This window comes from Eleutherodactylus coqui, chromosome 8 (assembly GCF_035609145.1).
Source record: "Eleutherodactylus coqui strain aEleCoq1 chromosome 8, aEleCoq1.hap1, whole genome shotgun sequence".
Taxonomy (NCBI): Eukaryota; Metazoa; Chordata; class Amphibia; order Anura; family Eleutherodactylidae; genus Eleutherodactylus; species Eleutherodactylus coqui.
In genome coordinates, this window is record NC_089844.1 from 100,502,278 (window position 1) to 100,525,785 (window position 23,508).

Consider the following 23,508-nt stretch of genomic DNA (forward strand, 5'->3'; position numbering starts at 1 on the left):
AGCGGCACCCGAATCTTCAGGGACGAGCACAGCGATACTCGGATAAAGCAAATTACTCGAGCGAGTAGTGCTTTTCCGAGTACGCTCGCTCATCTCTAGTAGTGAAATATAAATTACAATACATACAAATCATTTTGGTTTGCAGTATTTGTTTGTTCTTTTTTGGGTCAGTGGTTTTTTTTTTAATGCAACATCCTTTTAGTTTAGTGTTCTTTTCCTTCATTTTCCCTGTAGGCTTCTCTAGGACTTGCAAAACGTCAGAAAAGGATCGTGTTACAAAGGTAACGAAATAAAAATGCAATAGGTTTTAAAAACCTGTGTGAAAAGTGTCTTAAACTGCGTAATGTTGCACCTCAGTTGTTCACTTTGGACAATGCTTTTAATAGTAAGTCATTCAGGATTTAGTTGACCTTGCGAGTCCTGCTGTTGAGGAAAACCTCAGTGGACAATATTGTATTATATGAACTTTTATATTAATTGAAGACTATTAATTTCAGTGGATTCTAGAGATTACCCTAAACTCTAAACTGCATCACACGGAGGAGGAAGGTAGCGATCGGGCACTTCTGAGTTCAGTGTACCCAAGTAGAGTAGGCTAAAAAGTGTTGTCAGAGAACTTCTTCTTTTGAATTGGCGGTGTGCTGTGAAAAGTTATCTTTCAGGAAAAGATATTGATCAGGGGGGTCCTGCTCATGATATCCTTGCTGATCGCTAGAATGAGGGGTCTGCAGTGCTCCATTGAGCCCTGTTCTCCCTCCGCTGTTTTCACTGCCTCTCAGCTCTTTTCACCAACTGAAGATGGCCTGCATAGACGTCTATACAAAGCGATATACAGCTCTATGCAGGCTGTCTTCAACTGGCAGAAGGCGCTGAAAAGCAGCGAAGACAGACGAGAAGGACTAGCACCTGGGTGAGCGCTACAGACCCTCGTTCTAGCAATCCGTTTGGAACTCAGCAGCAGGATCAATATTTTTGATATGTCTCTATGACATGTCAAAAGTTAGTTGAAAGTGCAGCTACACTGTAACGTCTGAGACACAGCCATCACTTACCTACAAATACCAGACCAGACAAACAGAACCCCTCAATGAGTCAAACTGCAATACATTGTATGGAGGTATGAGATAATTCTAATATCTAGTTTTCTAATAGGAAATATATGATTGACTGTAGCAAAGCCAAATTTATTAGAGCGCATTTGTTCAAAAACAAAATGTGATGTCACAAAAACAGCACTGGCACTTGGGGATGTAAATTATGCCCCGTCATACATCATTGTGAATACTTGTTGATAGAACAGCAGCGGAAATTCAGACTTAGCAGTGATTGCATCTTCAAATATGAATGTTCTTAAGCCGAATTGGTCTCCAAAGTAAAACAAAAAAACAAATAAAATGTCAAGTATTGGACTGTAGATTTTTCTTGTTAACCAATAAAACACTAAGAGAAATAAATGCATTACTATAAATTGTAAATTGACGCACATTAACATTGTTCTTCTCCCAGTGATTCCCGGATTTCTCCAAGGTCAACTGAAGTTGAAGTTAGCACAGACTTCCTGATATTTCGCGTTGCATCATCTGAGATCTCCAGGGAGCTAGAAATAGATTGGACTGGTCGCTCCTTTATATATGTAAGGGCATTGTGATCTGTAAATGACTGTTCTTCTTGCAGAGCTTGCTCAAAAATCTTATGCTTGTGTCCAAACTCAATGACTGTTTTTGTATATGAATTTAGGGTGGTGACAGAGGCCGCCATGCAACATGTGAAGGAACACCAAGCAAGGCTGGAAAACACAAACAGTATGGTGAGTGTAGAAAACTGTATCCATATACAAGCTACATATAGCAGCAGAGTTAACACTATGTAGAACTCTAAATTTGACTAGACCTCATCAGCAAGTGACATTCCATGTCATTTGAGTACAAAGGGATCATGCACATGCCATTACTAGAGATGAGCGAGCATACTCGTCCAAGCTTGATACTCGTTCGAGTTTTAGGGTGTTCGAGATGCTCGTTACTCGTAACGAGTACCACGTGATGTTCGAGTTACTTTCATTTTCTTCCCTGAGAAACTTGCGCGCTTTTCTGGCCAATGGAAAGACAGGGAAGGCATTACAACTTCCCCCTGCGACATTCAAGCCCTATACCACCCCCCTGCAGTGAGTGGCTGGCGAGATTAGGTGTCACCCGAGTATTAAAATCTGCCCCTCCCGCGGCTCACCACAGATGCATTCTGACATTAGTTCAGGAAAAGTGTTGTTGATGCCGGAGCTGCTATAGGGAGAGCGTTAGGAGTGATTTTAGGTTTCAAGAACCCCAACGGTCCTTCTTAGGCCTTAGTCAGACGGGCGTTTTTCGCGCGATTTGCGGATCGCATGACGGATGCGCATCCGCAAATCGCGTGACCGGTGCCCGAAAATCGCCCGAAAATCTGCTCCTAGCCGCGTTTCATTAGAAACGGGCTGGAGCTGTCCAGCGCATTGCATTCAATGGAGCCGGCAATACAGCCGACTCCATTGAAAGCAATGCGCTGCGGGCGAGTGTGGGATGAATTGTTGGGAAGGGCTTAAATATATAAGCCCTTCCCTGCAATTCATCCAGAAAAGTGTTAAAATAAAATATATATATATATATACTCACCTGCTCCCGGCAGCCGGAGTTCCGCGCGGCCGGCCTGCAGTGGGTGTGAAGGGGGTGTGAGTCAGACCTGCCCCCTGATTGGCTCAGCGCTGCCAGGGACCAGGAGGGAGCGACAGCCTGCAGCAGCACCGCAGAACGCCCGGTGAAGTGAGTAATGATTTTTATTCTTTGCTCCGCTGTATTACCGGCATATAAGGTGACAGTTGGGGGGTCGTCTTATACGCCCCGTCGCCTTATACGCCGGTATATATTTTTATTGTAACACATTTCTGGATGAATTGCAGGGAAGGGCTTATATATTTAAGCCCTTCCCGACAATTCATCCCGCGATCGCCGGCAGCCCATTGCTTTCAGTGGAACCTGCTGTATTGCTGGCTCCATTGAATTCAATGGGCAAACATCATTCTTCTCTGCCACAGCTGTTACAGCTGTGGCAGAGGAGAACGATCTTTATGCTGACAGTGCGGGGGGGGGGGGGCACTCTTGCCGCTATTGTGGCTTAATTGTGGGACCTGGGAACTTGAGATGCAGCCCAACATGTAGCCCCTCGCCTGCCCTATCCGTTTCTGTGTCGTTCCCATCACTTTCTTGAATTGCCCCGATTTTCACAAACGAAAACCTTAGCGAGCATCGGCGATATACAAAAATGCTCAGGTCGCCCATTGACTTCAATGGGGTTCGTTACTCGAAATGAACCCTCGAGCATCGCGAAAAGTTTGTCCCGAGTAACGAGCACCCGAGCATTTTGGTGCTCGCTCATCTCTAGTCATTACCATTATGGAACACTCAGTTAATGCTTCTACGAAGAATACTGTCATAATATGTAGTGCGACAGAGCATGCTATTAGAGTTGAGTGACCCAAGACAGTCAAACCCTGTTTTCGGGCAAACTTTGGTAATAGTCTGGTTTGTCAAGTGCCCGAATCCTCATTTTGGCCGAACCCACTAAATGGAGAAGGAGGAAAAAGAAGCGAAAAGAAAAGAAGAATGAAAAATAATATTTTTTCCTTTCAGGTTTTTTTTTTTTACTCCTTCTCCTCCATTATTCTCCCTTCTTTCTCTCCTCTTCCGTCTTTTTCTTCTTTTCTTTTTGTTTTTCTTTTTCTTCATAAAAAAGGGGACTCTCCAGGTTTGGAGAAACAAAGATGGCCACACTGCTTCTCTGACTACCTGATACACACTGTACATATTTTGCATTGGTAGTCTGACACTACATGCTGCTCCTACTAGCTAAGCACAAGTGAGGGAGGCACTAGTGAATCAAAGCAGGGGTAGTGTCTTAGAATAATGATACATCCTAATGTACAGTGTGCATCAGGCAGCCAGAGAAGCAGTACTCAACGGGTGTGCCTTGAAAACAGCTCAAAAATACTTAGATGCACAAAGAGTGTTATACTTGGTAACATAGTATGTTAGGCTAAAGGGAGACAATGTCCATCTAGTTCAGCCTGTTTCCACCCCCCTTGTTGATCCAGAAGAAGGGAAACAAAACCGTCTTTCTATTAGGTGATTGATAAATATATTGAACAGAAGATTTATTACCACCCTCTGCTTTCTATCGCCAAGCAAGTTCTTTGCCCAGCTGCGCACGTTTTCGCCCAGACAGAGTTGTCTTATTTTATATATCAGCCTGTCATGTGGCATGGTGTCAAATGTTTTAGAAAAATCCAGATATACAAGATCAATAGACTCTCCCATACTTGGCTTGTATGGCTCTATACACTACCATAGTTTTAGTAATATTGGGGTGTTCTGGATCCGTCTGAATTAATTAAGACCAAGCCAAACTTTTCGACGAAATTCAGTGAAACAGCCGAACTGAACTTTTCAAAAGTTCACTCATCACTACATGCTATGTTTTTTTTTTGTTTGTTTTTTTTAAATAGGATGCACAATGAGGTACAATATGGGTACATGACACTCTGTGGACATTGTATTACAGATTCATCCAACATTGATCTGTATTATTGTTTTGAATGAGCCTAGCTACTAGTCAGTAATGTGAATGCACTGTTATATAATTAAAAGATATTGCATATTTATGCTCTCCCGTGCACACTCATGCCATTTTTTAGTGGTACACAAGATGCTCTCTTCTGTTATTTAAATCAATAATACAATTATATCTTTACTCGGCGAAGTTACAATCCTCCAATAAATAGAAGATAAATCAACCAGTACTCATTTTGGTTCTAAGTAAATTAACTGGTGTAATGCTCAGACCTACAGAAGAGACATTTCCCAGGATGTATATAAGTATATCAAAATCCTAATTGGGAAAATTAAAGGTTTTATAAAGAAATAGCAGAGAAATGAAACAATATCTCTGAAAAGGGAATGTGGAGACACAAATACAGAAACGATCAAGGGGAATTATTGTCAATTCATCAAATAGAGGCCTAACAATGCAATTAAATGGAAATGTCGAATGTGCAACTGCATCGTAAAATAACCAATTTGTGACCAAAAAAGCATGTCTAATAAGTTATATATCAGAATACTTTAGGTACATTATATAAAGTGCTGGGGATGTCATGTGAGGAACAGAAAAGTCAATGATATATATGGACTACTAACCTGTAAAAGCAGGCAAAAAGGTGCACCAACCTAATGATATATGGGCATACCTTTTGGTCTTCTTTTACATGTTACTAGGCCATATATGTGACTTCATTGACCAATCTGATGCTCATATGATACGCAGAACACGTATTGTTTTTTTATAGCATCTGCTTGCAGTACTTTGTTATATAGGTTTATTATACATGTTTTTCTGGTTGATTATTTTATGACGCACTTGCACTTTAGACATTTAATGCAATGGTTGGGCTGTATTTGAGGAATCGGTAATATTACACCTTGATCAGTGCTGCATTTTCGTGTGGATTTACTCTTTTAAAACCTTTTTCCATTTTCATAATTAAGATTTTGATATATTTCCGTACATCCTGATAATGACTGCCTTTTGTAGTTCTGTAGTTTATTGGATTATATCCACGACTTATAACATAGGGATGTTTCACACCTCGGTATGACCTCAATCTGCATATCATAATTTGATAGATGCTGTGATTTTTTTCTTTTTTCTACAAACCAAGTTGGTTATTTAACTGGCCAATAGTAGAGTACTACAGGGATTTCTACTGGATGATGAAGATTAATGAAAGAGTACAATCAGAAGTCATACATATGATGTTGGATTGGTGGATTTCTCTGCCAGACCAGTAATTGTACAGTTGGGTTGACCAGTTGTAAATGGGATAAGAATAGTAAAAAACAACTAGTAAATCAGCACAAACCTTAAATGGATGTGGACATACTCGAGATTTATTTAGCAAAACCAGCTAAAAATGCTATGCATACCCATGTAGTAGAGGTAGATTGGAAACCTGAACTGGTACTCTGGAGCAAATCTCATTAATATGTAGTAGCTCATGTCTGCCTTAAGCTTCAAGTTCTTCAGTGTACTTCCAACATAACTGAGGAAGAAGCATTGCATTGCTTCGAAACGTATAGCAATTTTTAGCTGGTTTTGCTAAATAAAACTTAACGAATTCTCAATTCTATCTTGAGTATGTGCACATCAATTTAAGGTTTGCTTTGCACCGATTTACCAGGTTTTTATGACTATTCTTTATTATTTTTCCTGACTATGTTCATCGTGTGGGGTAAATAATGCATTACTTTCATAGATCAGACTTTTACGGCCGCAGCAATACCAAATATGTATTTTTAGTAAAAATTTATTGTTCAAATTTTCACTTATTTTTTTTAGTCCTTAGAAAGGACAACAAATAGAAATTCTTTGATCGCTCCTGCAGTATGATGTAATGCCTCAACATTACATCCTACTGCTATCAGGCAGGCAGTCTATCAAGTGACCCTATGAGCATGGCTTGATAGGCATTTTGCCACGACAGCCCTAGGGCTTTTCAGAAGACCCCTGGCTGCCATGACACTTACATGGCTCGCTGCGATCGCAAGGGGCTGTACAGGACCGCCGAACATCGTTGAGGTGGATTTAAATACCACTGCCAGAATTGCCAGCAACATTTAAAGGGTTAATAGTCCCAATCAGCCGAACGGCTTATTGGGGCTGTTGCCAATGGGTGTCGGCTGCAAAAAACAGCCAACACCTGCATTATATGGAGCGAGATCACAGCGCGACCCCTCTTCATACATAGACCACCGATACAGGCCGTTAAAGGCGTATTGGCGTTCACAAAGGGGTTAATATATGGGGCTATAGTGTGCTGTATTCTACAACACAGAGCACAGCTCTTGGAGTGGGAAAAAGTTCAGTAAAACTTCATGTGACTTGAAGATCACCATTTCATAGTCACAAAGCTTGTCAGGAAAAGTGTCATTAAAGAGACATCCATACGTATTGGACCCCATTTACTGTCATTTTTGCATACCAACCTAGGCTGTTCCATACTTGCATTCTTGCAATATCATGCAATATCGCGTGAAAAAAGTGCCAGAAAAACGCAAGTGTAGAAGAGCCCTAAGTGAAGAATTATGCTGAAAATTTGTTAAAAAGTTCATGGAATTAGGTTTATGTGATCTGTGGAAGTTGAGACATCCAGAGGTTCGACAATACTCCTGTTATTCCATTTCACATAATACACCTTCTAGAATAGATGTCCTTATAGGCACTCCATCTATGCTTTCTTATGTTCATAGATTAACTGTGTCTAATCACTCTCAACTCTATTTGTCGTTAGTAATGAATGGTGGGAGATTTGATTTGGGTAGAGTTTGGAGGTTAAATCCATTTTGGTAGAACCTGCTTGATGGCAACTCTAGAATGGAGGAGGCTCTATTGGAATTTTTCAGATTAGTATTGGCTCTTCCTCAGTCTCTGTAGTTTGGCTATTAAGGCATTTATACATGGTCATTATATACAGAAGGTGAGCCTACATAAGTCTAAATCCCGGGATGTCATTACTAGGGCTCTCCAGCGACAGGCTTTATATTCACTCACTAATCAGGCAGAAATTAAACACAAAGAGGCAGTCTCAACTTGCGGATCATTTGGGAGGTGTTGCAAAACATAAGAGTCTTTTTATGAAGTGAAAGATCTTTAAAGAAGGAGAAGCAGGGGGTCATTTTTGCCTTTTATAATTAAGACACAGGAAACCTCATCTTATGTTGCAGCATTGAGAAGGCCTGATAATTCTTTGCTTACTTAGGAGGATGACATTTTGAAGACATTTTTTCTCTATTTTTAAAACCTACATGCTTTTAAATTAAGTGTGGATTGTGAAGATCTCTATGAAAATTTGGCTCAGGTGAACTTGGCAATTTACTCTGATGATCAGAGAGTGATGTTAGAGGCTCCTTTGACACTAAATGATTTAAGGGATGCAAAAGCATCCTAATGAAAAGACGCCTGGGTTGGATGGTCTCCAATAAATTTTTTGAGCGTTACCAGGATATGTTTCTACCACACTTATTGAAGATTTTTAATGAATCATTGCAGAAAGGTATACTTCCACCATCATTGAGAGTTGCTATGACTGTCCTAATTCCTAAACTGGGAAAGGATTCATCTCTTCCTGATTCTTATTGTCTAATATCTCTGTTAAAATCTTGGTGAAGATACTTGCGAATAGATTACTCTTTTGATACATGAGTATCAATCTGGCTTCATGCCAAACAAGTCTACTACTATTAATTTAAGGAGGTTATATCTGACTCTTCAGGCAGATCTACGAGTTTGTGGTAGAAGTGTTGGTTTTTCACTCCACACTGCCAAAACCTTTGACAGCATTGAGTTGATTTGTGGTCTCTTCTTCATAGAATGGGTTTTGGTGAGAAATGTTTGGCAAGGGTTAAACTGCTGTATTCAATGCCAGAGGCAAGAGTGAGGTTAGATATATTAGTTATATTGTCAAAGTATGGTGTTAGAGGCTCGTTTGATAAGGCAATCACCTGATATAATTAATTGGATTGCAGTTTGGAGAAATTGAGGAATGTAACCATAATAAACAGATGATCTGTTGTTGTATATGTGGGGGATGTGATAGATCAATGAATCCTATTATGTCCATTTTTATATATTTGATAAGATGTCAGGTCTTACTATTGACTGGGGGAAATCTGTAATTCTTCCTTTGAATCACTTGCCAGTGGACTAGTCAATGTAACATACAGGACTACAAATAGTGAAGGAATTCAAATATTTGGGAGTTGGGGTATCTTCTAAGCCTCAAGATTATATTTTTTCCAACTTGTTTCCATTGGTATGAAAGTTCGAGGATAAGGTAAAGGTCTGGAATCGTCTCCCATCATCAGTAATTGGTAGGGGAAATCTTATTAAAATGTTTTTGATGCCACAACTTCTTTATATGTATCAAAACTCTCTAGTTTGGATTCAAGCACAATGTTGTTTCTATTAGACTCCATATGATATTTTAGAGTTTATTGTGGAATAAAAGTTTATTTGGAATTGTTAACCCCTTTAAGGATCTCCAATATAATTCTAATGTTTAGATATGTTTTTTGGCATCTCAATTGCAACAGCTGAAAGGCAAGGGAGATAGAAATCGGGTGGGGTTGAATGGCAGATTGGTTTCTAAAATGCAGCCCTCCTATAATGATATGTGAGAGAGTGATGAAAGGAGGATTTACACAATGTGAGATGAGAGAGGTAATCTTTTTGGAACAGGTACATTCTGGGGGTCTTTTTTTTAATAGTTTGAGCAATTTAGACAGCTTTATGATACTCCCCATAGTTATTTTCCCCATTCTCCTTTATAAATCAGGCCTAAACTATATCTTTTGGAGGCCATTTTTGGAATACAGTTACTTCAGACACTGCTCACATGTCACTGTGTTACAGTTCTTTACTTGACTGTAACATTTGTGAAGCCTGGAGAGTGGGTCATTATTTTTCGCCATAGTTGCCAAGGCCCTGCTCCGCAGAAGAAAGCTTTGATGTGCTGGATGTCCGGCACAATTCCATCTTTGGAATCTCTCTTCTGAGCATCACTCATTTCTAACTACTACTTTCTATTACTACACAATGCAGCTGTGAATTTTTCTTTGGGATGAAATGAAGATCTTGTCATTTCGTTCTTTAAATCTTCTTTCAAGTGCTCGCTCTGCCACTTGTCAACAATAGCTAGCAATACAACAGCACCGTTGGTGCTAATCTAGCTGAGATCTAATCCTCAAAACATTGGTCTTTGAAATGCAATAACTTTATATTGAAGCTTCCATCAGAAAGAATAGTGTGTTTTAACTCTTTTGCTGCCAGTTGTCCATTTAATGCCATAAACATTGTTTACTCTTTTGTACTGTCGAAAGGCTGTGCTCACCTTACAATCATTTTATGGGTCCCATTGTAAATTTGCATTAGTATTACTGTATATACAAATACCATATATACTCGAGTATAAGTCTACTTTTTCAGCACACTTTTTTATGCTGAAAAAGACCCCCTAGGCTTATACTCGAGTCACGAATTTCTTCTATTGCTTTCAATGGGGCCGCGGCTGCTGCCAGCAGCCCCATTGAGGGCATTGGACTGCCGGCACCCCTGCAGTGATTTTTAGGGAAGGGCTTTAAATATAACCCCTTCCCTGAAAATCATCCCTAGAATGCTTAAAAAAAAACATACTTACATCTCCGCCGCTGCCCGAGGCTCAGGCTCGCGTCTAGCCGCTTGGGTCCTATCACTGTAAAAACGTTCTTTCAGCAGGGGTGCATCTGATTGGCTGAGTGCTCAGCCAATCACAGGCAGCTCTCAGCCATTCATTGAATGACAGCTGAGCGCTGCCTGTGATTGGTCACAGCGCTCAGCCAATCACAGGCAGCTCTCGGCCATTCAATGAATTCAGTGAATGGCCGAGCGCTGTCTGTAATTGCCTGAGCACTGTGACCAATCACAGGCAGCGCTCAGCTGTCATTCAATGAATGGCTGAGCATTGACTATGATTGGCTGAGCTCTCAGTCAATCAGACGCAGCCTTTTCAGCAGGCGGTGATGTTAAATCCCCGCCTGCTGAAAGAACTTCATTACAGTGATAGGACCCAAAGCGACTAGATGCGCCTGAGCCCCGGCAGGGGCAGACAGGTGAGAGTATATATATATATATTTTTTTTTACACATGCTAGGGATGATTTTCAGGGAAGGGCTTACATTTAAAGCCCTTTCCTAAAAATCACTGCAGGGGTTGCTGGCAGACCATTGCATTTCTCACCCTAAACTTATACTCAGGGCACCTAATGTTCCCAGTTTTTTGTGGTAAAATTAGGTGCCTCGGCTTATACTCGGGTCGGCTAATACTTGAGTATATACAGTATATGTTTCTCCAGAGTTGCAGACAGCAAACAAATTCTATGTGAAATCTAATCGTGTTTTTATCTGTTTGTGTGTCAATCCTTTCCACCCTGTTTCCCTGAAAATAAGACATATATTATGATTTTCCAGAATTTTTGAGGATGCAAAATAATTTTTCAGGCTTTTTGAGGATGCTTGAAATATAAGCCCTAGTCCAAAATTAAGCCCTTTTTGAACAAAAATTAATAGGACACTGTCTTATTTTCAGGGAAACACGGTATCTACCCCATTTCTACTGTACATCAGGTATTGAGAAGTAAGGGAAATTGAGAGAGTAACTGGAAGATCAGGCTACACAAGGTTTCTTGGTAAGGGGCCTGGGATGTTTGTGAGATGCTGAAGCGCCTAACAGTCATCCCAGCAATTATTGCTCTTTTGCTTTTACACAGGAGCGAAGGTCACTCGGTGAACGGAGGTGGAGTGGGTCGGAGCTGGCGTCCGTCCGCCCACCTCTATTCACAGTAAACAAGCAGTTGTTCATAAATAAATGACTGCCTGTTTGCATAGGCCAATCATTGTTTGATTTTTATGCCTGCCTAAGCTGAATGGCAAATGATTAGCGAACAATTTATCATTCATCGTTCAGTTGCGGGCAGCATTTACACTGGATGATTATTGTTCAGATTCACATGATCCAGGGAAATTCTAAACAATAATCATTCCGTGTAAAAGAGCCCTAAGTCTGTAACTTTAGAGACACATGGGTATACATAAGAGCTGTGTACATGGGATGGGATTTTTAAAAGTCCATTGCCATGTGCCAGAAAGAAATCTGTGTGGATTTTGAGGCATGTTGCAGATGTTCAAATCCGAAACATGCTTATCTTGCAGAATTGCTACAGAAAATCACTACAGGATTTACCCTTTGCAATACGTGTATTTCGAAGTTGACACGTTGTAAATTTGCAGCAAAATCCACAACAGATTTTTTTTTTTTTTGCCATGTCTGTACTTCGCCCAAGTCTTTAATTTTCATATTTGCTTTTGAAAACAAAAGCTGCATTGTGACTAGTTGTTATAGGGAACTAGGCTCCATGTTCTTCATTTTGCCACCCTTTTACAGCACTGTGCAAAAGTTATAGGCACGTGTGGAAAAAGTACTGCAAAGTAAGAATGCTTTCAAAAATAGAAGTGTTAATGGTTTATCTTTGTCAATTAATAAGCAAAGTGAACAAAATAGAGATCTAAATCTAATATTTGGTGTGACCAGCTTTTATCTTCACACAGCATCAATTCTTCTAGGCACACTTGCACAAAGTTGATTTCCCTCCGACATCATGACAGCATACACCTGGAGGTTGCTCACCTGCTGACCTGATGGGACAGGAAAAGGCAGAGCATAAAAGAAACCTCCCCTCCACCAAACACCAGTGCTTTTCCTGTCCCTCCAGGACAGCAGCGGCAGAGCTCCAGCGATGCTGTCCCATGCTGGAGGTTCCAGGACTTACCGGTGAGCAGCGGCATCTCTTCTGGCAGCCCCGGTTGCCCCAGTGGGAAGTACCTCATCTGGGAGCTAACCGGGGACTGCGTGAGCCTGGGTCCAAGGACGGGCTTTCCGGCACCATTGCGGTTGTCATTCAGGCGGCGGCCGCCATCTCTAAGATATCATCTTCTGGCAGCCCCGCTTGCCCCAGTGGGAAGTACCTCATCTGGGTGCGAACCGGGGACTGCGTGGGCCTGGGTCCAAGGACGGACTTTCCGGCACCACCGCGGCCGTCAACCAGGCGGCAACCGCCATCTCTGGGTCCCGGCTGTAGCGGGCGAAACACAAGGAGTGTGACGCCAGACGCTCCGCAAGAGGGCGTGGCCTCGATGGAGCACACAAAGGGGGCATGGCCTGGCACGGCTTGGCGCCAGATTCAAAATTTAAAGCCCCTGCACCAGGCGGCTGGTGTTTTTTTCTTTTCACGCTAGGAATCGATTCCAAGGACAGGAATGGATCCCACAAGTGCAGGATGTTGGCCAAGAGAGGACCCAGAGAATCTCCAAACTGTAAGTGGTCCTGTGGGCCAACCTACAGACACCTGCACTACACTTCCCTTACTAACAGAGCTCTCCCTTGTCATGTACGACAGGGATACTCAAAAACCTAGGAGGAGAAGTAAAAAGCGTCCAGTATGCTTACAAAACTTGACGACTCCTATTCTAAAACATTATGCGCTTCCTGCTCAGCGAAAATTCTGCAGAAAGAAAAATCTTCCCCCATGTCTGAAATCCAGTCAGTTGTCCGGGAAGAAACAGTCTTACCTGTCGGACCTCCAACCAGGGCCCTTAGGGGCCACAAGAAGGTCTGCTCCAGCAGTGTTAGAGTCCGACTCTGACATGGCAGAAGAATTCGATCTTGAAGATCTTGGGGAAGTGTCGCAGGGGAGAAAAAATACCTCGTTTTCGAAAAAACGCTAACAGAGAAACCTTGCACTGTGCAGGACGTCATGTTGCGAGTCTGCTTCCACAACGTAAATCTACATTCCCTGTAAACGCCATACTTAAACCATTGATCCTTAATGATTGGAATTGTATGGATCAAGCTCCGTTAATTTCTAAAAGAATTTTAGGAGTGTCCTTTATTTGCAGACAATGAAGTGGCTATCCTTGAGGAGACGCCAAATGTTGACACAGCTATCTCTATGGTGTCTAAAAGAACTGGACTACCATCTGAGGATATGTCCCACTTAAAGGACTCCATGGACAACAAAGTAGACATAACCATGCGTAAGGCTTGGTCCACGTCCAGTTTCATTATAAAGCTAATACTGCGTCCACCTTGGTAGCTCGCTCTATGGCGGTTCGACAAGGTCAGCTTCTACGGTCCGCTTCGAAGCCCGCGTGGCAGCCCTATCCAACACGGCCAGGGGTAAAGTAGTGGTCAGGAGATATAACCTCCAAAAATAGGTTGTGTACCCTACCCTTTCGGGGCGGCTAGTCATCAGACCCTGCAAAAAGCGCCTTCATTCCATGTCCCTCGTCTACAACATACGTGGGGAAAGGAAAGACCGGAGGAAGCGGTAAGGCTCTTACTGTTGTCCCTCAACCTGCATCTTCATGCCCGGTGAGCAGAAGATTAGTTCATTTGTGCACTAGTTGGAGAAACATAGCTACTGACGGTGCCTACCACATGCTGGGAAACAATCCTAATGACATGAATCGATCCCACAAGCGCAGGGCTGGTGGCGGAGGGGTACAAGATTTGAGCTAGAACCCCGCCCTCCAAATAGATTCATTTTAACCTCGGGGGACTGTGTGGGCCTGGGTCCAAGTACGGGCTTCCGGTCCCACCGCGACCGTCATCCAGGCACCAACCCTAGAGCAGGCTCTACTTAAGGGTGAACAAATCGTGCTGGATATCGGTGCAGTTATCCCTATCCCTAAGACGGAATGGGGGAAAGGGTTTTACTCCCCTCTCTTTCTGGTTCCCAACCAGATGGCTCCCACCGATGGAGACTATCAGAACCGCAACCCCCCTGATTAGTAGGGATAACGTTATGGCTACGATTGACATAAAGGATGAGTATTATCACATCCCCAATTACGTCAACGCGCAAAAAGTTCCTAAATTTGCGCTGAGAATGGCGCCTTCCCTTTGGAATCTCCTCTGCTTCATGGATCTTTTCCAAAGGGGTGATTGAAATGGTAGCCTTTCTGCACAATCGCGGGATTATCATCATCCCCCATCTGAAAGGGAGCATAGCTCAGTAGATGGTTTCCTGCTGGTGGCAGATCCCCTCACTATTCTGAGGTCACACTGGGGGTCCACGCTTCAGCTATCTAAGGCTCTGAGCTGGATCATTAATGATTTGAAATCCAACATGGATCCGGACACCAGGAAAAAATTCCTAGGAGTCATTTTGGATTTTCGTCTCCAATGTTCATCCCTTCCTCCTCTAAGGAAACAGCTCATTCTAGAGAATGTTCTGCTCTATATAAAAAATCTACAGTTTCAATAAGAGGCGATGCGGATTCTGGGGCTAATGACTTCATGCATTGGAGTGGTTCCCTGGGCCCAGTTCCACAGCTGTGATCTCCAGACACTTATCCTCCAGAATGGGCACAAGTCAGTCCTCACTTGACAGGACAATCCCTATTTCCACTAGGGCTAGATCCTCACTCCGCTGGCGGTTGTCCTCAGACAACCTTTTAATGGGGACCCCCGCGATAACTGATGCCAGCGCAAAAGAGTGAGGGGTCACCTTTGAAGGTGCCCATATGCAGGGTACATAGGACCCTCATGAGAGATCCAGGTTATCTAACGTTAGAGAACGTAATGAGGTTTGGGAAACCCTACGTAGCCTGCAAACCGTTTAGGGATGAAGCATGTGAGGATTTTTTCCGATAACATGATGGCAGTGCCACTCATTCGCCACCAGGGTACCACCAGGAATCCTCTACTTCAGCATTTGGCGGGAAGGTTCCTTCAATGGGCGGAACTCACAACTAAGTAACTGTCGGCCTTCCGTATAAAAGGAGCCGAGAATTCAGTCGCGGGCTTTCTAAGCAGGAAGAAAGCGGACGCAGGAGAGTGGGGACTCCATCCCGAAGTGTTTAGCCTACTCGGGACAAATAGGGGGTACCCGAAATAGTTTTGTTTGCGTGAAGCGCAAATACCAATTGCCGTCTTCTCTTTTCCCGAGACTCGGAGAAACAAGCCTTAGGCATGGGCGCCCCCTCTCACCCCTGGGTCTGAGACTTAGCTTACGCTTTTCCCCCTTTACCCCTGATTCCACTACTCCTAAGAAAATTACTGCGGCCAAGGCTGTCAGTAACGTTAGTAGCGCCTTATTGGCCCAAAAGACCTTGGTTTCCTCTCCTGAGATCTGTCAGTGGGAGAGCCTCTCCATCTTCCGTCAAGACTGGACCTATTGCTGCAGGGTCCTCTGCTCTACCCGGAGGTTCACAAGTTCAGGCTTACAGTCTGGATCTTGAACGGGTAAAATTCTTAGAAAAGGGTCTATAATCTAATGGGGTTTCCACTATGTGCGAGAGCCTTATGCCCTCGACGGCAAAGATTTATTCCAAAGTCGGGAAAAAATTCTCAGAATGGATGGGTCAGGACATCCAATCAGACATTCGTAAAAATTTTACATTTCGTCCAGGCAGGCCCGGATAAAGGGTTGAGTCCAGATTCCCTCAAAGCCCAAGTAGTGGCTTTGAGGGCATTCTTTGATCTCACGCTTGCTGAGCACAAGGGGATCAGGAAATTTCCTAGAAGGGCTAGTAGACTGCATCCATTCATAAGGCTGATAGTGCACCCCCTGGGATCTGACTATAGTCCTTCAGGCCTTCTGCGATTTTCCCCCGTTTGAACCTATTAGAAACCTATCCATCGCCTTGCTGACGTACAAGGTAGCCCAATTTGTGGCAGTTATGTCGGCTACGTGCGTGGGTGAAATGCAGACCCTTTCGCAAAGGGCCCCATATATGACTATGCACCCTGATGAGATCGTATTCTCCTTAGACCCTTCCCTCCCACCCAAAGTCTTGTCAGAATTCCACGGAGGCCAGCCAATAGTCATTGCAGCCTTTGTCTAAATTTTAAAAACGAAAAGGAGCAGAGGCTCCATAATCTTGACGTTAAAAGAGCTGCATTAGCGTACCTTGAGGCAACGGAAAGTTGCAGAAAGACTGACAAACTTTCGTTCAGTTTCAGGGGCAGTCCAAAGGGAAGGCCACTTCTAGAGATTCAATAGCCAGGTGGCTCAGAAGAGCCATCCAGGAGGCTTACAAGGCCAAGGGCATTCCTCCCCCAGAAGGTTTGAAAGCCCACTTCACTCGGGCGGTGGCATTTTCCTGGGCAGAAAGAGCGCACGCCTCAATCGAACAGATTTGTAACACAGCCACGTGGACTTCTAGTCATACGTTTATTAAACCTTATAGGCTGGACATTAAAATCTAGTGAGGATGCAACCTTCGGGAGGAAGGTGCTTCAAGCAGTAATCCCTCCCTAAAAAAGCCCATGCCAGTTATTTGGTATTCCTCCAGGTGTATGCTGTCATGATGTCGGAAGGGAAAACGGGATTTTTTCTTACTGATAATTCCCTTTCTTGAAGGCATCATGACAGCATACGGGCTTCCCCCCCCCCCCCCCTACCGACAAGGTTACCCTTGTTTGTTTAACACATGAGGTAATGTGTATGCTTATGATTTCTTTGTCTAAGGTGTGTGGTGCCAATAAAACACACCTTCTGGTTAAGTATTCTGTCACTGTGGTTATTTGGAATGCACTGGTGTTTGGTGGAGGGGAGGTTTCTTTTATGCTCTGCCTTTTCCTGTCCCATCAGGTCAGCAGGTGAGCAACCTCCAGGTGTATGCTGTCATGATGCCTTCAAGAAAGGGAATTATCGGTAAGAAAAATTCCCGTTTTTGTAGGACTATAATCAGTCCTCTCTTGGCCAACATCCTGCACTTGTGGGATCCATTCCTGTCCTTGGAATCGATTCCTAGCGTGAAAAGAAAAAAACACCAGCCGCCTGGTGCAGGGGCTTTAAATTTTGAATCTGGCGCCAAGCCGTGCCAGGCCATGCCCCCTTTGTGTGCTCCATCGAGGCCACGCCCTCTTGCGGAGCGTCTGGCGTCACACTCCTTGTGTTTCGCCCGCTACAGCCGGGACCCAGAGATGGCGGTTGCCGCCTGGTTGACGGCCGCGGTGGTGCCGGAAAGTCCGTCCTTGGACCCAGGCCCACGCAGTCCCCGGTTCGCACCCAGATGAGGTACTTCCCACTGGGGCAAGCGGGGCTGCCAGAAGATGATATCTTAGAGATGGTGGCCGCCGCCTGAATGACGGCCGCAATGGTGCCGGAAAGCCCGTCCTTGGACCCAGGCTCACGCAGTCCCCGGTTAGCTCCCAGATGAGGTACTTCCCACTGGGGCAACCGGGGCTGCCAGAAGAGATGCCGCCGCTCACCGGTAAGTCCTGGAACCTCCAGCATGGGACAGCATCGCTGGAGCTCTGCTGCTGCTGTCCTGGAGGGACAGGAAAAGCACTGGTGTTTGGTGGAGGGGAGGTTTCTTTTATGCTCTGCCTTTTCCTGTCCCATCAGGTCAGCAGGTGAGCAACCTCCAGGTGTATGCTGTCATGATGCCTTCAAGAAAGGGAATTATCGGTAAGAAAAATTCCCGTTTTTGTAGGACTATAATCATGTATAGGATTAGCTAATTATGCCCAAGAGGTGAGGATTATCATAATTTTCATATGCAAGTTGAAAAATAGTTATTAACTGAAACAGCTGTGTGTTAGGCTTAAAACTGGATGAGGACCAGTCAAATCCTGCTACAAAGCTAAGGTTGTGGAAGACAGTTACATGTCACAGATTATACACCATGGCAAGACTGAGCACAGCAACAAGACACAATGTAGTTATACTGCATCAGTAATTTCTCTCCCAGGCAAATATTTAAAAGCAGACTGGGATTTCAAAATGTGCAGTTTAAGCTCTTTTGAAGAGCACAAAGAAACTGGCAACGTTGAGAACCGTAGTGGTTGGCCAAGGAAACTTAGTGCAGCAGATGAAAGACACATCATGCTTACTTTCCTTCAAAATTGGAAGATGTCCATCAGTGCCATCAGCTCAGAACTGACAGAAACCAGTAGGACCCACGTATACTCATATAGCATTTGGAGATGCTTGGCCATACATTCACCATGGAACCAAGGCTGAGCAATCTAACTATGCATTAAAAGATAGAAACTGGTGTGCAGAAAAATTACAGCAGTGACATTTAGTTGTAACAGAAGGTAGTTTGTTCACCAAAGGGTTGGAGAGCGGTACAATAATGAGTGTCTGCAGGGGATAGTGAAGCATGGAGGAGGTTTCTTGCAAATTTGTGGCTGCATTCAAGCAAATGAAGTTGGGGATATGGTCAGGATTAATGCTGTCCTCAATACTGAGAAAAACAGGAAGATATTTATCCATCATGTAATACCAAATGTTATTAAGAACTATCTTCAGTGTAAGGAAGAACAAGGAGTCTTGGAAGTGCTGGTATGGCCTCCAGAGCCCTGATTTCAACATTGAGTCTGTCTGGGATTACATGAAGAGACAGAAGGATTTGAGCAAGCCGACATCCACAAGAGATCTGTGGTTAGTTCTCCAAGTTTAATGAAAACCCGCCCTATCAAATTCCTATAATAACTGTCTGCAAGTGTACCAAGAAGTATTGATGCGGTTTTGATGGTAAAAGGTGGCCACACCAAATATTGATTTGATTAAATTTCTCTTTTGTTCATTTATTAGCTTTTTGTTTTTTGACAAGAGTAAACTTTTAGCACTTCTATTTTTGACAGCACTCTTACTTTGCAGCACTTTTGCACACTACTGTATATCCACACTTTTTGAACTTTTTGCCATAAATAATCTTGTATCTCATGACATGCTGAGGACCTTTGTGCGATATTTTAATAACCCATTTTAACTACAGTAGGTGAGGATTTGACTCTTTTGTCATTGAGCTATGAACACCAACAAACACCAGCCTGTACTGCACACATGAATAAACCTAATTATGGATATTATACCTCTGATCTATCTGAGTAGGCCAATTTAAAAGGCCAGAAATATTTTTGGTTCTGGAATCTAATCATATATCTGAAAGCACGATTCTCTGATGTTCATATTCAGCACCGTTAGATATGCATAGCACCATCATCTATAGGAAGTGCAGTCTTTCTACTTCTGTATTTTACATTCTCCCTGGAAAAATACACATGATACATACATTTCAACTTGTAAGGGGTTTTTCTAATTTATTATTCCATTTTCTCTTTTCTCACTGTCATTCCTGCTCCAGTTTCACTTGGCTTTGTAATTTTAGTGTATTTTCCATAGGTTTCCATCCAAAAGCATATATTTGTAAGGTATAAAGCAGGTGGTGTAAGTAACCATGGGGCCCTATGGCAGAGCATTGAATGGAGCTCTGCTCCACCAAACATGGAAGGCTTAGGATTGTTTTGGTCTCTTTTGTGTCCTCTGTGACTTTTGCTCGTTTATTTTGTCTCCCAATTAGCTGCATTCCTTTTTTCACTCTTGCTTCCCATCATCCACAGTAATCATTAACTTCACCCCACCTTTGAGTGGAGATACCCCCTTTTTTGCACGACCTTATAGCTGTTGTTATGCCTGCTACTTGGGTATTTATATCCATGGTTCAACTATGATTCTTCAGAGCGATACTGGCCCTTGGTAGAAGTTGCCAGCTTTTAAAAAATGTTTTTAATACAGTCTAATATATTTTAAATGTATTTATGCAAGGTTCAAAATTCTATGGAAAATTCATATGTAATATGCAGTAGGAATGAAAGAAAAAGGTATGTTTTTCCATAAAAGTTACAGTTTGAAATATATATTATATATAGCATATATGAAGTTATCCAAAAGTGGAATAGCGATAGCAATACTGTTATGTATTCCACCATTCTGCCAATTATAAGTGACCTTCATGACATTTGGAACCATTTCATAGGAATATGAGCAAATAGAACATTCATTAACTCCTAGAAGCCCATAAAATAGCTTTTGGTACCGTCTTTTTATTGTTACTACCTCACTAAACCTCAGGTGTGTGCTTGAAGTCAGATGAGTACAATCACTAAGTTTAAAGTTATAGATTTTGTAAAACTGACAATGTGAAACCCATGTATGAACTCAAAGATCAACTGGCTGCCAGTTATATATGGCAATGTTATGTCATATAGGTACTTTTATACATATATCCTGCTAATGATATTTATCAATTTGCTTTGATACCTACCAGAAAGACCACCCATAATCCCAAGAATGAGGTCTCCAGTCTTCAGGTCCTAAACTCACAGTAACCTGAAGTACTTGAGTGTACATCATGTGAGCCACCATGCCAAGAAGACCTCCAGGGAGAAAAAAGAAAGAAATGTTATACATTTTCTACATGTGTAAATTTCTGTTGGGCAAAATTGTGCTCCCCATGAATAAAAAAAAGAAGAGAAATGTTCATGTAGTTTGTATATAACTATTGATCTATGCACGGTTCTTTACTGGCTGCAGAAACTTGGCATGCAGCCACAATCTTTAATACTGCAAGACCAAATGGCCCAAACTTGAAAGTAGTTGTATTTTCTTGAAATAGTTGCACAGTGATCATTTGTCTCAGTCTCTAGCCAACTGGAAAAATGTGAGAAAGTAGACTGGCCTAATGTCACTCCCTCTTGGTTTCCACAACCAAACCCTTGGGCACTCTTTCTGCAGCTCCAGCTGTATCAGGACTGGCACTTGAAGCCCAGCCCAAAGACTACTTCTGCATTCTGCTGCATCATCCTTCTGCTGGACTGTCTCAGATGACTTTTCAGCCTATGACACTACTACACCCTTACACAAGAGCAGGAACAGGACCTCAAATTTATATATGACTACTTCCCAGCTGATAACCTTTCCATCACCGACCAATGCACACTGTGTTGACATTCCAATATTTTTTCCTAGCAGTTGGGACCTCACGTTTTTCTGGTCCCTAACTATATGTAACCCAGCTGAACTGATTAAGGCGTTTCGCCCTGGAACATGTATTTTATTGCTGGTTGTCTAAATCACCAATAAAGAAGAAGTTGAACTTAATCTTTCTAGTAATTTGATTGCCTCTGGAGAGCTGCACCGAGTCACCAGTTTTTGTCTAGTGTCTACTCCCCAGTGACACTTGGAACATGCAACACCTTTGTGTCATTAGGTCCCTATGCTGCTCCAACATTTTTTGTCTCCCTTCCCTCTCGACTGGGCCATACCTTTCCATGTGCTTTACAGGATACTATCTGATCTGACATCACAGTATTCTACAGTAGTATAATGTTTATAAAACTGTATAATTTCTGTAATATCGTAAACTTTCATACACACATTGGCTCCAATCAACAGTATTCTCGTTGAGAGGCTCCTCCACTACACTAAAGAGGTTGTCTAATTGTAAACAATCAAAGGCCCATACTTAGGATAGGGCAACAATAGTAAATTGTCAGGTTCAATCACCCAGGACCCCTGCTGAACAGCTGTTTTCCAAGGCCAGCAAGCTTGTGTACTGAACTAATTTCAGCAGGAAGCAGACAGCTCTGCACTTAGTATTGCAGGCCAAGCTCCCAGTGAAATGAATGGGAGTATAGCCTGCAATACCAAGCCTGGCCACTATAGTAACAATGGAGCTGTCTCTTTCATGCAGAAATCAACTTAGTACATAAGTGCACTGGCCCGGTAAACAGCTGATTGGTGGAAGTCTGGAATAAGAGACCCCAATTGATCTACTATCGTTGACCTGTCCTGAGGATAGGCCATCAATGGTTTACAACTGGAAACCTCTTTAAACTCCCATATGTAACACTGTCAACTATTTCAATTGGTATTTTTTAATATTACATTTCATCTGAGCAGTAGAAGCATGGGAAATAGGGAAATGATGGAAACATCCTTGGCAATAACAGGGGAAGGGTTCCAGCTACCAAATACTGGGATATTAGTCCACCGTTGGTAAAGTTGCCTTATGAAAGATAGTTGTTCTGGGCATATAATCTTTTTTTTTTTTTTTTTTAACTAAACAATTACTTTAACTTTGTGAAAATAACCGTTAAGTAAGCGGGCTGTCATGTTTTAGTAGTCTTTCCAGCTGCTGGACCTCCTGCATCTCGCACAATACCAGCATTGTCTACAGCAACTAATCAGATATCTTCTTTTATCTACAAACCTGCTCCAGTTAATTGGATGCTACTGACAAGACTGGTAGTTATTGTCTGCAGAAGTTTCTATGAAAGAAACACACGCTTCATATTTCTTCAAAGAAGAAAAAAGGTAGAATGGGGTTCTCAAAAAGTATCCAAAGCAATAGCCGACGATTCACTGCATTGCATTTACTTTCAATTAATAAGCAGCTATTCTTCAGTGTAATGATAGTAGGATCATTCTCTTGACAAGCTGAAGTGAGGGAATAAAAATACAGTGCTAAGAAAATATCACGTTCCTTCCCAGGTCTTTGTAGAATCTGTCATAAAACTACAGACTACTTCTGATGACAACGTGCTGTTGGCGAGGGCCATTTAAAGTCTATAATCATGGCTAAAGGGGTATTTCTATCTCAGACATTTATGGCATATCTACAGAATAAGCCTTAAATCTCTGATTGATGCCCAACCTCTATGATCCACACCAATGTTGGGAACACGGGTCTCTGAACTCCATCTGTCTGGGTTATGTGGGTGCTGCAGCACATCTAGATGCAGAGAGGGTGAATTAATGGAGAGGTTTATATATAAATATGAGTTGGGAATACTCCTTTAGGGTGGATTCAGACGAGCGTGTTTGTGCGCACAAAACCACTCGTCTATTAGAATCATTGGTTCCCTATGGTGTGTTCACATGTCCGTGTTTTATAGGTGTGCAAACTCATGCACCTGCAAAACATAGGTCATGTGTGCACCATAGATCCGTGGTGCGTGTAAATATTCCCCGTGGAAAGCAATTGGCTGCCGGCAAGCCCTGCAGGAATTTTCGGGGAAGGGCTTCAAATATAAGCC

At 42.7% G+C, this 23,508-nt stretch overlaps 1 protein-coding gene across 1 annotated transcript in view; it reads right to left on the minus strand.

Moving 5' to 3' along the window:
- Positions 1 to 1,169: 1,169 nt before the first annotated feature.
- The window catches only part of GSG1L (GSG1 like), a 163,392-nt gene continuing 141,053 nt past the window's right edge, over positions 1,170 to 23,508 (minus strand). The window contains exons 4-5 of the mRNA XM_066577478.1: positions 20,736 to 20,847; positions 1,170 to 1,786 (exon numbers count right to left, since the gene is read on the minus strand). Of these exons, the coding sequence (XP_066433575.1) occupies positions 1,486 to 1,786; positions 20,736 to 20,847 (413 nt within the window). The 3' untranslated portion in view covers positions 1,170 to 1,485. The remainder of the gene's footprint in view (positions 1,787 to 20,735; positions 20,848 to 23,508) is intronic.